The sequence below is a fragment of the Embiotoca jacksoni genome, unplaced genomic scaffold, assembly GCF_022577435.1.
Source record: "Embiotoca jacksoni isolate LCO1_2020_lvr unplaced genomic scaffold, fEmbJac1.0.p SCAF_15, whole genome shotgun sequence".
NCBI classification, from domain to species: domain Eukaryota; kingdom Metazoa; phylum Chordata; class Actinopteri; family Embiotocidae; genus Embiotoca; species Embiotoca jacksoni.
In genome coordinates this window covers 12309732-12326275 of record NW_027185285.1, presented here as the reverse complement: position 1 = coordinate 12326275, position 16544 = coordinate 12309732, and the positions used below count along the sequence as shown (strand labels likewise).

Below are 16544 nucleotides of genomic sequence, written 5' to 3'. Positions count from 1 at the left end.
GGACCAATCTCAGATTACAGTGTCTGAAATTATGACATTATCACCATTATTTTTTCAGACCTCAAAAGCTCACCTGATGGCTACAAACGTCTCGAAACGTATGCGCTGATTTTCAAGTGTACCTGTGTTTTTCCTTATCTGAGTCGACAATGTTAGAGGAGGAATTGTCCACAACACAGACTGTAAAGTCCTTATTGGTTGATGATTGATTTCATAAAACTGGTTTGTCTCCCAAATGTTTTTCTAGAGTTGACAGTTGTATCAAGATAGTGTGTAAACTCGAACTAAAACTGTGTAAAGAAATAAATTCCCGTTGCTTATTTTTTTTTACCTGTGGGGTGATCCAGCTGTGACAAGAAGTCAGGTCTGTTGTCAGAATTTTATACTGAAGCCATGAGTCCACTCTACCTCAGAATAAAATATAGTCAACTTTGAAAGACTCATCAATGTAACAAGAATAATAGAGGTGTAAAAGAATGGGGTGAAAGTCAAGATGAGTGAAAGTGGGGTCAAGTTGATGTGTTGAGTTTAGATGGAATAGAGTCAGCCAATAAATATCAAAACAATTATTTTCTTGAATTGTTGAAAACTTCCCTCACATTCCTGAAACCCGCATTTACCGAACATGACCTCACTGTCCTCAACATTATCTACAGGCCTGAAGCTGTAATACCATTTCAGTAGACTCCATCCTGATAAGAACATTTAAGCCTCAAGGACTCTGGGCCATAACTAATATTGAATAAAAAAAAATAAAAAAAAAACCTGCTTCAGTAACCAACAGAGCAAGGTTATGAAATATGGCATGAAGAAAAGTCTCATGATGATGTAACTGCCAAATACCATAAAAAGTATAGTCACAAGTCACCTATCATGGGATATTTGCTGTTTAATGGGGCATCAACAAAGACAACTTAGTTCAACACTAAACTGTGGCAACATACAATTTAACATTAAGTCTTACCACAATGCAACTGTAGGTCACTGGACTTAAATATGTTTCTACTAAGTGTTCACCCACTGCCTGAACACACTGTAGAAGATACTGTCTGACGTTTCAGGCTATATAATTTGAATGAATTTGATTTGACTGTCCAATTAAAGCATTCTGAATACAACCATGTTATTATCATTATTTAACTAAAAGAGCATTCAAAGAGTGCAGACCTGCTCCAAGTCCAACAGTCTACCCTTTATGATATACAAATCTGCAACCACAATCATCATATATATCCTTATATATTTATAATGGCGATGGGCGATAGGTTCATGTTACAGCATTCCACCAAGTTTCATGAAAATCAGGCTAGTAGTTTTTATATAATCCTGCTGAGTAACAGAAAGGAAAAAAAAACTGCACCTAAACCATTACTTCCTTGGTGATGATGTTAAATTAAAAAACAATTCCAGGTTAACAGGATATAAGATCATCATCCAAAAGAAAGGATGACCCTTCACACTATCTGCTGCTCAGTAGGTAATCAGTAGTTTGTGGTGCCATATCCTGGAATTGTTAAAACATTAGTTGTATAATTTTTTATAATTTTTTTTTTGTATAAACTCATTTTTTATAATACAAAATTTGTTGGCAAATGGCAAACTGATGCTGTGTACAATGTAGTGCATACATGGCTTACACCACTAGAGGTCAATGATGTCTATTTCAAAATTCAATATTTGAATGTTAATATTCATTAGAGGACATAAACACATAATTGTAAAAGAAACAATTCAAACCAGATGTGAGATTTAAAACTTCACTTATGATGAAGGTGGGACAAATAAAAAACTGTCTTTATGATCCTGATAACAATGAAATATGAGCTGTGGGGGATTGAAGTAATGTATGTCCATGTGACAGTCTGATGAAGGAATGTGTGTGTCCTGTACTGGGTCCTTAAATAACTCTTTCAAAATAGTGTTTATTAATAACACAGGCAGATCAGGTCCCATCACCGAGGTGATGCCCTCAAAAGACTTTACCTTGAGAGAAGACTTCACGTGAGGGTACAACTAACACTTGTTTTAATGATTTGCTATATAAATCCACTACTTTATTTCCTTCTTATTTTTATTCTGTGAAATGTCCAAAATAAATACAAAGGCTTATGTTACCAAACCTCAAAGTGCTGAACAAAACAATGTTGTAACTGGAAACAGAGAAACACCAGCAAATGTTCATCTTTGAGGAGCTGCAACCAACAAAATATTTATATTTGTATTTATCTTAATGGCTTAAATGATCACAAAAGCGCTGCAATTGGAAAATTAAATCTTTATTATTTTCATAAATTATGCAAATTAATTTACATAGTCTGCAAATATATCACACCACAAACCACTGAGCCTGATGTTACAATAAAACACAATCTGAAATCAGCACTATAGAAAAATATATTTCTCTGACATAACAGTATTTTATGAGTATGTTACATATAATAACTCGGACTTGTTGAGAATCATGAGAAATATTTTTCACTAATTTGATATTTTGTACTGTAGACTTTAGTGGATTCTGGGTTACACTCAACGTCTAAACAGAAGTTAAAACAGACCAAACAAATAACATGTTCATGGTAAAATCATTTCTAACTAAATTCCTGCTTTAATAGACAATTCAGACTTATAACCATACCTGGAAATGAACCAGCTGAAGATCAAAAAGGATTTTAAAACCAAAGATACAAGCCTCAGTTTGAAAAACACTTTAAAACTGCAACAACCAGAATTGACATCTTTTCTTAGTCTTAATTGGAGAAACACAAAGAAATACTTTATTTCGTATCTTTAATTCTATGAGCAGATTGGTGACACTACCTCACCACAAAACAAGCAAAGCCATTCACCTTTCTTCACGTGAACGTTCTCAGAAAAAAAAAGAAAAACAGGAAACGAAAAGGTGAGCTGAGTTCTGTGGTGTCTGACAGACGACGTTCTTGTTCTCAGCTCTCAGCTCCATCCTCACATCTCTGTCAGTACAAGCCGTCAGTCGCAGGAACCATCTTTCCATCCATCTTTCCACCTCTCATCCACACGGGAGCAGTCGAATTCTGGCTTTCCCAGCCGCACGTTGACGTCATTATGAAGATGACAAAGCCACTGAGAAAGAGCATGACGGCTGCTGGTGTTTGGCTGATTGGTTTTCAACCTGTGGAGTGGAAACTGTGCTTGTTGATAATTGCCTTTTTTTTTTTTTACCTTAAAGCTTCTTAAAATGTGAGGGCTTAAATCTACCTGCTACGTGACAAGGACACTCTCATTCTGACCAAAAGTTGTAATTTAAAACCTACTAAAATCAGCGCCAGCCAGGTGCCGAGTAAAACAAAACAAAAAAAGTGTAAAACACGCTAAATCATTGCTCAGATTCTGTACGAACATTTTACACCATTTTAAGACGCTTCAAAATCTGATACGCGACTGTTCTGCGCTGTTTATGAAATCTCTGTGGTCTCACCTGCCCCTGAGGTCTTCTGCACATTCATCACAGGGGAAGAACTTGGAGAAAAGGTTAAAGAACTGTCCCATCTCCGTCTGCTGGGTGGAAGACGGACTGTCGGGGTAGTATGCTGCCATGGTGTGCAGGAAGGACCAGGTGTTACGCCCCAACTCTTGCCTGTCCAGCGGACACTGTGGGTCTTGTTGGGTCTCTTCTGCAGCGCTGGTCTCCTGCGGGATCATTTAAACATACAGATGCACACAACAGCCGGTAAAGCCAAGAGACACACATGTAGTACCATATGGTTAGTGTTGATACGTGGTTGTGTTGTGAATATACACGTCATCACTCTTCCTGTTTGGTCATATTCAAGATCAGATCACACATTGTCCAACACACGAGGTCCCAAATTGCCTTAAACCCGATTTAGCAACAGTGGGGGTCATTAACATGAAAGACTTTCTGATGAAGCTCTTGAGATAACAACTCATAAACAAGCTTCTGGTCTAACACATCATTAAAGTGTCAAAGTCATTCGTACACATAACTCCCCCAAAAACCCTGGCAAGCCGCCTCGACCCCTCATGTCACCTGTGCAGCAGCTGTCTGCTCTTTCTGCACCTTCATCCACGATTTAAAGTCCGTACAGGCCCTGCACGGCTTCTTCTTCACATCCGCGGTCTGACCCGGCTCCTTACCGGAGCTCTCCTCCGGCGGCGGGCCGCCCATTGGAAACGGAAAACCCTCAAACCCGGGCGGCTTGGAGGCTGATGATCCCTTCGGTCCCGTGGGCGCAGCCATGTTCGCTCTGTGTTTTGGATAAAATAACCGCTGACTTGACCTGCAAGCGTCGACAAACATCAGGGATGTCCGGCCGATGAAACACAGCTACATCTGAGCGGACGCATGGCTGCCGTATAATATGTGCTTTCACCGCGCGGTCGGTGCCGCGGTGGGGCAGCGCACTTCCCGGTTGATGTAACGTGACCGCAACGTTTACACGGGGGGGACAGACATCAGCCAGCGTGAGTTTCCTTGTTTCTTCCGGACATTTGACGGGAACGGAACGAGTTCCGGTTCGGTGATGTCCGTCATCTGTGCGTGCCGCTGAGTGTGGCCTCTGTCAAAGTGTAAATATTGACTGCATTACAACAACTTGCATTGTTGACATGATGCGTGTTGAATCCGGATGCTAATTTACGCCCACGTGCGTCCGTTCACTGCTTTTTCATGCCGGTTCTCAGCTGTTACACGTTAGCCGGGTGGCTAACAGAGCTAACGACTGTGGAGTGACACGTTTCTGTTTAATTTCGTCCTCCCGACAGAATATCTGCAGCCCGCCTGAACCTCCACCACCTCCACCACCACCACCACCACCACCATGGGCATCTTGGAGAAAATCTCGGAAATAGAGAAAGAAATTTCTCGGACACAGAAAAACAAAGGTAAGAGACAGCCGCAGAGCTAACTGTTAGCTCCACGACAGGCCAACTTGTGGCCACGCTTTGTGTGTGTGTGTGTGTGTGTGTGTGTGTGTGTGTGTGTGTGTGTGTGTGTGTGTGTGTGTGTGTGTGTGTGTGTGTCAGCTCTTGTTACTCATTAATGTCACAGAAAGTCGAGGAGAGGGCGAATTGACGCCGTTAAGCTGATTTCAAGACAAAAAGAATATCTTGAATCTGAAACAACTATATATATTTATATATATTTGTTTTAATATCTCCCAAAAGTCTTTCTTCACAGCTGTGGTCGGAAGTTTAATTACACTCATCACGGACATGAATGTCATCGGAGTATTGAGCTGTCAGTGATTTATTGTAGTGTTTCCAGGGCACAATGTGAGCGGACCACATCTTTAGTAGAAAATAAAATAAATAAAAAGTGGCGCACAAGTTATATGTACACACACAGCGCATCTGATATTTGGTGAAATGTCCCTTCGCAAGTTGCAGCTTCACCAGATGCGTTCGGTAGCCATCGACACGCTTCTGGCAGATTTCCGGCGGGACGACGCGTTTCTTTGCAGGATTGATGGTTCAATCAAATGTGTTGGTTTCCTGCACAGACTCAACTTTTTCAGAACAGTCCACACATTTTCAACAGGGTCGAGGCACGTCTTTGGGAGGGCCGTTTCAAAAGCTTAATGTTATGCTGCTTCGTCCGTCCCACAACCGGCCGTGACGTGTCTGGGGGGTCGTCGTCCTGTTGAAACACACACACACACACACACACACACACATGTCCCAAGTTTCAACTGTCCGGCTGATAGTTTGAGGTTAAGGTGAAATATTCGTACGTTTTCCTCCTCCTTCATTATTCTATCCACTTTGTGCAACGTACTGGTTCCACTGGCATGAAAAACAGCCCCAGATCATGACGCTACCACCACCATGCTGAACAGTTCACAGTGTTGTTTGAGTTAACGCCTCACCTTCACTTGTGCTGGAACTACAATGTAATCGCAACCTTTACGTATCCCTCACCTACGAGTCAAATCCGTACTGTTAATACATTTAAGTCTTTAAAGTCATCACGCTTGATAAAATCGACCACATGTGCTCTCTTTGAGTCACTGTTTTTTTTTTTCCCCCTCCACTTCTCTCTCCAGCTACTGAGTACCATCTAGGTTTGCTGAAGGCAAAGCTAGCCAAATACAGATCTCAGCTTCTGGAGCCCAAGTCAACGGGGGCCAAAGGCGAGGGCTTCGATGTCATGAAATCAGGAGATGCTCGTGTTGCGCTTATCGGTTTCCCATCTGTGGGTAAGGTACGTTGACATGGTGGTTTGTGTTTCCTGGTGCAGATATACAAGTCTTAAAAAAAAAAAAAAAAAAAAAGTGCGCTTTTTTCCCCCTTCAGCCTGGCAGAAGAAAGACAATAAAGATGTGCTGGTTTAATTTACTTCTCCGTTGTCTCCTGCAGTCCACCTTCCTCAGCTTGATGACATCAACAGCCAGTGAAGCTGCGTCCTATGAGTTCACTACCCTCACCTGCATACCCGGTGTCATAGAGGTACACACATCCACATCAACACACGTGTTCACGTTGGCTGTTATAATCACTGTGTAACAATCAGTGTTTAACTCCGTTGTTTGTTGTTAATCAGTACAAAGGTGCCAACATCCAGCTGCTTGATCTGCCAGGAATTATTGAGGGTGCTGCCCAAGGTACGCTCTGGCTCCGTGATTTTGTACTCTCTTGTCCTAAACCCAAAGTGAGCAGACTTTGTGACCCTGTAGAATTTTTCATTTTTCTGCACAAATGTGACCTGAAACAAAAACTAAAAACATTTTAAAACAAAAATCAAATTTCATAGTTACATCACGGCCAGCTGTCCAGGCCCAGATGCTGCAAAACAGGCTCAAACCATGATACTGCCACGACCATTTATCACAGGATAAGGTTCTTCTGTGGAAATCGGCTGTTGTCCGAGGTCACATTTATACAGAAATACAGAAAATTCTAAAGCACCACTGTTTGAGTGGAAAACACTGAGTGGCACCAAGGAGGCTTTTACGTTGTAATTTTTTGTTACCACTCCTAAACATGAAAACAGATTTCGCCTCTTAGTGGTTGTGTTTACTGACCTTCAACATTTTATAGGTAAGGGTAGAGGTCGGCAGGTCATTGCTGTTGCCAGGACAGCAGATGTTGTCATCATGATGTTGGATGCCACCAAAGGAGATGTTCAGAGGTGCGTGACGCACACTGTTTGTGAGTTTGAACAAGTTAGGTGGGGTTCATCAGCAATAACTCTACATTTAACCCATATTTTCTTTGTAGGGAACTTCTAGAAAAAGAGTTGGAGTCGGTGGGCATCAGGCTCAACAGGTCGAAACCAAATATTTATTTCAAGGTACAGTTTCACAGTCTTTTTGCATCACTTGGGGGTTACGAGTTTTCGAGATACAAAGTATTAGTCAATGGAAAATTTTGGGCCTGATGATGGTAAAAGCTAAACATGTTAAGTTGATCAACTCCAGAACTAGTTACTTGAATTGTAATGTTAAATGTGAAAATGTGCCTTTTTGTTTTTTCCCTGTAGCCCAAGAAAGGTGGCGGTCTCTCCTACAACTCCACAGTTCCTCTCACTCACTGCTCGGAGAAGCTCGTTCAGCTCATTCTTCATGAATACAGTATCCTTCACTGGAAGAGGCGGCACACAGTTAAAAAAAACAAAACACATCCGTGTAATGGTTTAATGTCTTTCACTACAAATACATTTCTGACCTCTCCCCTTCATCTTCCTCTGATCAGTTTGATGAACTTAGTGACACACAGAAGTATCTGTTTGATTTCTTTAACCCTCTTCCTCAGAAATCTTTAATGCAGAAGTCCTCTTCAGGGAGGACAGCACGCCAGACGAGTTCATTGACGTCATCGTTGGGAGCAGAGTTTACATGCCTTGTCTATATGTAAGTCAGTACAGTTACGCTGAGGCGGGTCAAAACCTCAGATCTGTAAAATTGTAGACTTTTTTTTGTTGTTCACGTGACCATTGTCTAAATCACAGTTTGGTTTCATGTCCAGAGATGATTTTCAGACATACACACTTTGATGTAGTGAAGTTATTGGAGTAACTGGAGATGTGAGGTTTTGGCAAATCTCTTGGTTTTAATCTTTTGTACATCTGGTGCGAGTTTTTTCCCCCTCATATTGTTTGTGTCCTCAGGTGTACAACAAGGTGGATCAGATCTCCATCGAGGAGGTGGACCGCCTGGCACGCAGACCTCACAGTGTTGTCATCAGGTCAGATGTCTGTGTGTCTGTGTGTGTGTGTGTGTGTGTGTGTGTGAATAGCAAGATCGCAAGATGAATGATTGGAAGCATTCATCTTACTTTTTTTAACGTTGGGATGTGGGAGCGATTAACGTCATCCTATTTCTGTCCACATGTATGTTTCAGTTGTGGGATGAAGCTGAACCTGGATTACCTTCTGGAGAGGTTGTGGGAATACCTGGCTCTGATCTGCATTTACACTAAGAAAAGAGGAGGTACACACACACACACACACACACACACACACACACACACACACACACACACACACACACACACACACACACACACACACTTGAGACTGACATAAACAGAGTAGATCTTCTGAAATGATTTTGTATTTGTTTTTGTTTTTTTTCTGTTAGAGCGCCCAGACTTTAATGATGCCATCATCATGAGAAGAGGAGCGTCTGTAGAACATGTGGTAAGTAAAACACACATGTATGCACACATATACTGGAGGAATTACGATAATTTAAACCAAAAAATAATACGAAAACGAGAATAGATCAGAAAGTTCTGAAACCGTTCCTGTTGCACACGAGCAGAGCAGAGTGATGGAGCAGGTGAAGGACCTTCTTTAGTGAGTAAGTATTACAAGTTTTATGTCAGTGGATCAGCATAAGCACCTGTGTTAAACAACAGTCAACTGAGACCCCTGATATGCTTCAGAAAACCTATGACAAGGAAGTACTGAGCCGGGAGAAGTGTTTTGAGTGGCATTCACGTTTCAAGAGGGGCAGAACATCTCCAAGACCGAAGAAGGTGCATCAAGTCAGGACTCAGGAGCGCAACCAGGAGGAGGCGGGTAGTTTTCTTTGAGAGTCGTGGGTTTGTGGACAGTAGATCAGTCCCCCAGGGTCAGAGTGTCAACGCCAAGTTCAACGGTAATGCTTTGAAACGTCTGAGGGAAAATATTGGTCACAAACAACCTGTACTTTGGTGCTAATGTGACAACACACCTGCTCACAGCATGTTGAAAATGCACACATTTCTTGCCCGAAACAACACAATTGTTGCTCCCCAGTACCCCAGCTCGCTGGATTTGGCTGCCTGTGACTGATGTTCACTCTCTGCTCAAGTTGGAAGTCCATGGTGAAGTAGCAAATGCCATTACACCTCAACACCAGTGGTCCCAAAAACACATCCAACGCTGGTGCTGATGTTGATCAAGCGATGTAACTTGACGTGCCTCATGAAAGTGAAAGCTTCCCTCTGCTTCATGTGCGTTACTCTGTTCTTGTCCAACAGGAACAGTCTCTGAACCTTTTGATCTCCCCATGTACATACAAAATAGATAGTTAGCAAATCTTCCTGATGAACACAGTTCATGATTTTTTTTCTTTTTAAACCTGCAGTGCCATCGAATCCACAGAACCTTAGCCAGCCAGTTCAAATATGCCCTGGTTTGGGTAAGTAAGGTCAAGTTTTCAGAGACTGTGAAAAAAATACTATTTTCAGATTCTGTAAACAAAGGAAAGTATTCTTAGAGCTACATTTGCTAAACAATTTGTACGATTTACTCTGTCATCTGTAAGAAATATTTTCATAGTGTAATTTTGTGACAGGTCACTTTTTCAGTAAATTAAAATCCTGTTTTCTGTTTAGTAATTCTGTACCTTTATAAACTCAAAGCTTCTGATCAGAGTAAGTCTGAACTGTGTTGTCTGTTGGCCTTTCAGGGAACCAGTACCAAGTATAGCCCGCAGAGAGTTGGCCTAACACACATCATGGAGCACGAGGACGTCATCCAGATTGTTAAGAAGTAAAGCAAGCTTCTGATTAGACAGACGAGAGACTTCAACAGTGAATGAAAACATAATCTGTACAGCAGATATACAGCAAAGAAAAACAGCAACCTTCCTTATTTTGTATATAAAATCTCTCAAAAACAGTGATTTGAAGAAACGGACCATATTTGAGTTGGTTGTGGACAGAAACGGGTGTATTTTACCCTTTTGATTAGGATAAAGATAAAAGACACATTGATTCAGAGAGAAAATGTGAAAAATAAAGCCCATAAAATGTCTAATAAGTGTTTGTGTGTTTTTCTTTCTACCCTCATCTCACTGGGATGGATGCAAATATTGCAAACACATAATCTTCAGTGTCAGGACTGTTTTATACTCTTTGCTGTGTCTGTAAATTTTTGTTTGTTGAATTATTTCATAGTAAGCCATCGTCTCTATAAATATCTCCTCATTCATTCATTCAAATATAATCTGTAATATTGGAGATTATGGGGTTGTGTTAGCCTGATTTGCACTGTACTGGCTTTGGACCTCACAGTGATCACAAAGTTACTGAGCAAAACGACTGCATAACCATGACAATATGTTCTCCCTGTACTGTTACAGATGCCATCCTGCATGTATGGTCCTATGTCTGATTGGTCATGCTGTTATATGTGGAGGACTACAATGAAAGTTAGCCTTAATTGTAACATTTTAAAAGAAAAAAAAAAGTACGTCAAATGAAGTCATTTGATCATCCGTCCCTACTTTATACAAATCTTCTTGATGCTGTTTTTCCACAAGAAAAGATGCATTACCTTGTTCAAAATTATTCATTAAAATGTTTTATTTTGAAAAATCCACAGTCTAATAACATGCAATTTTTTTCATTCCAAATGTATAAACCTGCATGAGACCACAACAAGGACATACAACTCACTAAGTCAATAGCTGACCGACTTTCAACACATTGTGCCGACATGGAGCAACCACACACTTTCCAAAAAAAGAAGCAACGTTAGCAGCCATTCGGAGTCCTTCTTGGTACCTGATGAATGTAACTCCAATATTCATTCTGCTTCTACTCTGTTTAGGTCTCCACTAATGTGATATGTATTTTTTTTTTTCAGCTGCAATTTGCCAGATTTGTATTCAATTTTTCAGTAGTTAGTATAATTAGCATCACTTGCTGCAGCAAAGATGAGAGCCAAGAGAGTCAACTGAAACAGTGCAGTCAGGAAAACAAAAACAGTAAACCAAGAGATCCTACCTCACAGGGCTGAAGGGTCTGGTGATCATTTTCTAAATTTATCATGAGAAACAACACTCGTTAACTGTAAAATATTTGCTACTGAAGAAAACATGATCGTAATTGCGCATTAAGAGCAGACAGATTGCCAGATTTGTTTGCAAACAGTTAACAAAACAGACATTTGGTAGGAAAAAAACAAGGTGTATTAATGATGGCTGCAGTCCACTTAGGGGAGGTCCTGCTTTTGTGCATGGAGGCTCACTGGCATGAAATTACTAGACAATTAATAGAAGTGAGCCTTTGTTGGTACACCTGCTTTCCCTTCAATGACCAATCAAAAAGCAGCAGACAGCCGGCTAATTTATGTTGTAGCATGATTGAAGTCCACCTCCAATCAAAAACACGTTTGTTGAGCATTAACTGTGGTGCATGATGTACCTGCTGAGTTTTACACCACCTGGATGGTTTCACCTGTCTAGTGAAGCGAGAAAGTGTTTGCCAACAAGCAAATTCACTGAAGTGCAGTCTCTGTGAATGTGCATTGAATGTGTCAAGTTTCATGAAGGACCACGACCCTTTTCCAAGCTTGTTTTCGATCCTACAAAATTCTACTCCTGAATTCATTGTCTTCATCTTAACTTTTAAGATTAGCAGACAAACTTCCCTTCAGTGGCTGAACATGAAAACAACTTTGTAGTGTCAAACTTTATGGCATTTTGCACAGTGAAGGCGTCTTAAGGGAAGGAGCTACAAGCAAACACATTATTGAGTGGGGGAGGACTTGGATAATGACAGAAAACTCCTTCTTATGAATGAGCATTTTTATAGAAGTGTAATTGAAGATAAGAATGACCACTAACTATCAGCAATGGGCTGTGCCTTATCTGACTCTAAGACCGTGTTGTTTTTATAACAGGAATCCTCCAGGTTTTCATCTTGCACACCTTGCTGCCTCCTGCACTGTAGCTGAGGGTCCGCCACCTCCGACCCTTCCCGGCTGCCTCCGTCCCTGCAGCCCAGCTGTTTGTGTCGTCGTCTCCAATGCTCCAAGGCAAGCTGACTATTTTTTTTCTTTCAGAAAGTCAATTCACTCCATTCACTCGCACACACACCAGCACAATAGCACCATTAAATATTCACAAGCATCTCTTCGGTCTAGGAGAGGGGGACTGAGTGGGAGGCTTTATGTGCCAGAGAGAGGGGCTGCGTGTTGATACGGTTGGACTTGAAGATGCCTTAAAGATGTCTCGTCAGAGTGCGTCGTGGATCGAGAGATTCTGCTTTGGAATAACCTGAAGTGGAGAGGAGAGATGGAGGGATAACACTGTGGAACAAGAGAACAAACAAAGGTACCGTTGGCTGGGTGTGTGTTATGTGGAGCAGGCATGACACTTGATGCTGCTTGGCTCCATATGGCATGGCTAAGTGTGAGTGTGTGTGCGTACAGTGTGTGTGTGCATACAGTGTGTGTGTGCATACAGTGTGTGTGTGTGTGTGTGTGGGGGGGGGAGGTGCCAGTACACATTAGCTACAGTTGTGTTTTTCATCAGCTATTTCCCATTAATTTGTTGTTTACAGATATAAGATATGTTTTGGAAAGTAAATTTAGCCTATGAGTACAGGTGTGATCAACATTAACCCAACATAAGAGACAATGTTAGTCAAACATAAGTTTACTGAAACCTTAAAGCTTGTCTTGTGTTTAGTTGTACAGCAATAATTGTGTTGTTGTTTTATTCATATTTACTATCACTTGTATATCTCTTTTTCTAAGTGACTTGAAATGGAGGTTTAACTGAATATAATTAACTTTTGCATGTTGGTATGAACTTGACTGGGCTGAGCACATGCGGCCTTTAGAGCCACCAATGCCTCCATGACACTTAACTTCAGCACACTTCAGTTAATTAACTCAAACCTCAAGCTTCTTTCTTTTTTTTTAATATAAAAGACAATAATTACATGGTAAATTTAATATGCAAAATGTTCAAGTACTCATCTGTTGCTGCTGTCGACAGTTTGAAAGTATTTTTCTTTGTATGTTTTAGACATGGTAAGCAGGGATGAGATGTAAAAATGGCCCTTGGACGCTCCGATTTGAAAAGTTATGAGTGGACGTGAAGTTTTAACAATACGAATTACTCTAGCAGCAGTCATAGTTTTGCAGAATGTACCACCAATATAAAATTAATGCAATATATAACAACCAGTGCTGGGAAGGTGACTTCACAAGTTACAGATTACTAGATATCCTGTTAAATTTTTTTATAAGTGATGTAACTATTTGAATTACTTCATCAAAGTAATGTAACTTTTTACATTTGATTACTTAAAAAAAAAAAATTGTACTGGGCAATAAAGCTAAAAAGTCCTAAAATAAATTAAAATTAGACAGCGTAAACACCCTATAACAGAGCTTAACACTAATTACTTTCAAACTGTCATTAAAAGTTCTTCAATATAACTTGAATTAAGATTACAATGTTGTATGCAGATCGCAACTGACAGCATTGAAGGAAAAATTTTCCCATGATCTCAAACCAAGTCTCCATTCAGGTCGACTCCATTTTGAGTGATGATAGAAACCAGGCTGGGTAACTGAATGACTCTTTTTACACATCTCTATCTTTTCCATCGACTTCTTCTACCTTGTTGTAGTTGCTGAGAGCAATGCACATGGATTTGATTGGCAGATGAAAGGCGGGGCAACTTAAAACAAGAGAACCAATCAAAAACAATGCCTAAAGAATGCAGCATCTTTTGACGTACACAGAAGACATTTCTGCATGGCAAAAAGATGCAAAGCAACAGAATGAATGTTATTTTCTACATATAAATTTTTTACTGAAAACTGTATATTCAGATTTAACCCCTTTGTAATAATGGACATTTTAAATAGTAGCTGTAATTTTTTTTTTCTCAGTAACTATAACTGATTGCAATTACATTCATTTTATATATTTATTAGACTACTAAGTCCCCCCTCCCCCCAGCAAGGATAACAACACGTATAAGACTAAGTTATAATCACAAATATAAATGAATTCAACAGTCAGCAAACAGCTCCGATCAACAAATATAACCTGTTGTAAGAAAACTATCAAAGTAAAGTGCTGCACAGCATTCAATGATTCACTGTTGGAGCCTATGATTGATTGATAAAAATACATTTTCGGGCCAAGAATGATAAAAAAAAGATACCAATCATAGACAAAACATGTTGAGAGATGTGTCAGGTCCCTGATTACTTTGTCTCTTCTGCCCCCTTCTGCTTCAGCCTGCTCATTACATGAAGCTGCTCCCACCTGAGAATCTGATCAGGGTTTCACACACCGTGAAATCTATTAACAGTGAAAAACTAAAGTACAGAGGGAAACAGCAATCTCACCTTCAACTAATCAGAAATCTGAAATGTCTATCTTTCACAAAATACAGTTCTCCTGAATTACACCAATAGAGGAGTTTAATTAATTTGACAATAGCCGATAGGAGCCAAACAGTGTGGTCCACCGGCTTAAAGGTTCCCTATGTAGATACTATCCCAGCAAGCGTTTCACAAGACACATGATGTCACAAAGTTAATCTTCCAATCAAGCACAACATTTACACTCCATTGTATGATGCCATGATAAAACATTCTTTTATAATAGAATACATAAAATTGGATTTCCCAGTATAGATGTTACCAAGTTCAGTGTTTATACATGTTTTCGTCCTTACTGAAGACAGTTTACTGGGTTAGTTGTTTCTGTCCAGTACCATCAGACAATTAGAAAAAGAGCCAGTTTAACCACTAATATATGTACACTAAATTGTTGTTGTCAGAAAATCCTTGTTTACTCAGCCGGTTAAATATTGTTTAGCATTTTTCACAAAGATGCACAGGAGACTCAGCAGAGATTTTATGAACAAATGAGTCTTGTTTTTGCGTGTTTGTACTGATCATATATACTTTAGTCTTTAACATGAGGTAGTGGTCGATAGACTGCAAATGGACATTTCACTTTGTGTTAAATTAATCTCTTTGTGTTAAGTTAATCTCTTTTAAGGCCTTTAACAAGTAAAAGCAAACACAAAAACATGGTTTCAGTGCTTCTCGTGTACTGTTTGTCCAGAGGATTACTTCAACTATTGATGTAGATACAGAAGGAGCTATACACTAATCTGGCACTCGCAGTTCCATAGATTCATATGTAAACACAGCTTCTGTTTTGTCCATAAAGAGACAGGTTGCGTCCTTACAAAGCAAACTGCACTGCACAATATTAAAGCAGTGAGTAATGTTACGTGGACCGGAGTCGTGGTCATGTTGCATTTTGTTTGAGATGCACACAAACAAACAAAAAATAAAACCTGAAACATTAATCCTGTAAACACACATGTATCATATTCGTTCATACTTTGTGAGGTGTGTGGAAGGCGGCATGTGGTTCCTGTAAAGTGTTTAAAGGGGTCAATGAGATGTGCAGTCTATTTACAGGGAGACAAGACCTTTCGTGAGTAACTAAGATGATTTTGTCAAGGTTTAGACATACTTATTCACAGTAAATATATTATATTTCTATGGTTTTAAATTCACAGCAAAAGCTTGCAGCTGGGACCTGCACTTGTCATGTGGCGTGACAAGCAGCCTCAAGGTTTTACAATCACCAAACATCAGTGCAGAGGAACATCAAACACTAACAGGATATCAAATGTTATTTGACAATTCTAAAAATTATTTTTAGCTCAGCAGATGATATGGAATCTTTATTACTGCAATTATTTAGTTAATAATTATGAAGTTAATTAGGGCAACATTTAACAGCGTCATGCCAGTGATGTGTGTGTGTGTGCGTGTGTGTGTGTGTGTGTGTGTGTGTGTGTGTGTGTGTGTGTGTGTGTGTGTGCGTGTGCGTGTGCATGTGCGTGGAAACTATATAAAACATTCGCAGGGGGTCTGAATGAGGACTAAGAGTCAGTACAGCCACACATTATTACTTACTCAAAAGCCAAATGCATTGTATATTAGTAAATAATATGTATTGGAGTAAGTAATGAGATAGTATGGCATGCAGTTAATTCATGCTTTAGGTATTTTTTATTTATTTAATGTAATTAAAGCAGTGCAGTGCAGCTTTATGGCGTCTGTGGAAAAAAGAAAAAAGCAGAACTGGGAATTTGTTGATGTCATTGTTAGTTTTTAAGATAGTTTTCTTATTTACTAGGATTTCATATATAATTGGCTTTTATTATCATCTTCCAATTTAAAAAATACATAAACATCCATTCATAAAATTATTTCCTTTTTGGGAGAATTTGTTCAGTCAGTTTATACCTTCCAACTTTATAGAAAACTTGATAAATAA

General features: G+C 39.8%; 2 protein-coding genes across 3 annotated transcripts; one reads left to right on the top strand and one right to left on the bottom strand.

Moving 5' to 3' along the window:
- Positions 1-2255: 2255 nt before the first annotated feature.
- gfer (growth factor, augmenter of liver regeneration (ERV1 homolog, S. cerevisiae)) lies at positions 2256-4492 on the bottom strand. Its single transcript, XM_069149675.1, has 3 exons — positions 4028-4492; positions 3455-3666; positions 2256-3148 (listed from the first exon to the last, which is right to left on the bottom strand). The coding sequence occupies exons 1-3, from the start codon at positions 4295-4297 to the stop codon at positions 2986-2988; spliced, it is 645 nt and encodes a 214-aa protein (XP_069005776.1). The 5' UTR covers positions 4298-4492; the 3' UTR covers positions 2256-2985.
- Positions 4488-10805, top strand: drg2 (developmentally regulated GTP binding protein 2). Of its 2 annotated transcripts, none has more exons than XM_069149673.1 (14): positions 4488-4566; positions 4762-4881; positions 6042-6199; positions 6355-6444; positions 6539-6599; positions 7036-7126; positions 7216-7288; positions 7478-7568; positions 7750-7847; positions 8105-8181; positions 8338-8426; positions 8577-8635; positions 9570-9623; positions 9894-10805. In XM_069149673.1, the coding sequence occupies exons 2-14, from the start codon at positions 4818-4820 to the stop codon at positions 9978-9980; spliced, it is 1092 nt and encodes a 363-aa protein (XP_069005774.1). In that variant the 5' UTR covers positions 4488-4566; positions 4762-4817; the 3' UTR covers positions 9981-10805. The 2 variants fall into 2 exon arrangements, with proteins under 2 accessions (XP_069005774.1, XP_069005775.1); XM_069149674.1 differs by having other exon boundaries at positions 4554-4643.
- Positions 10806-16544: the final 5739 nt, after the last annotated feature.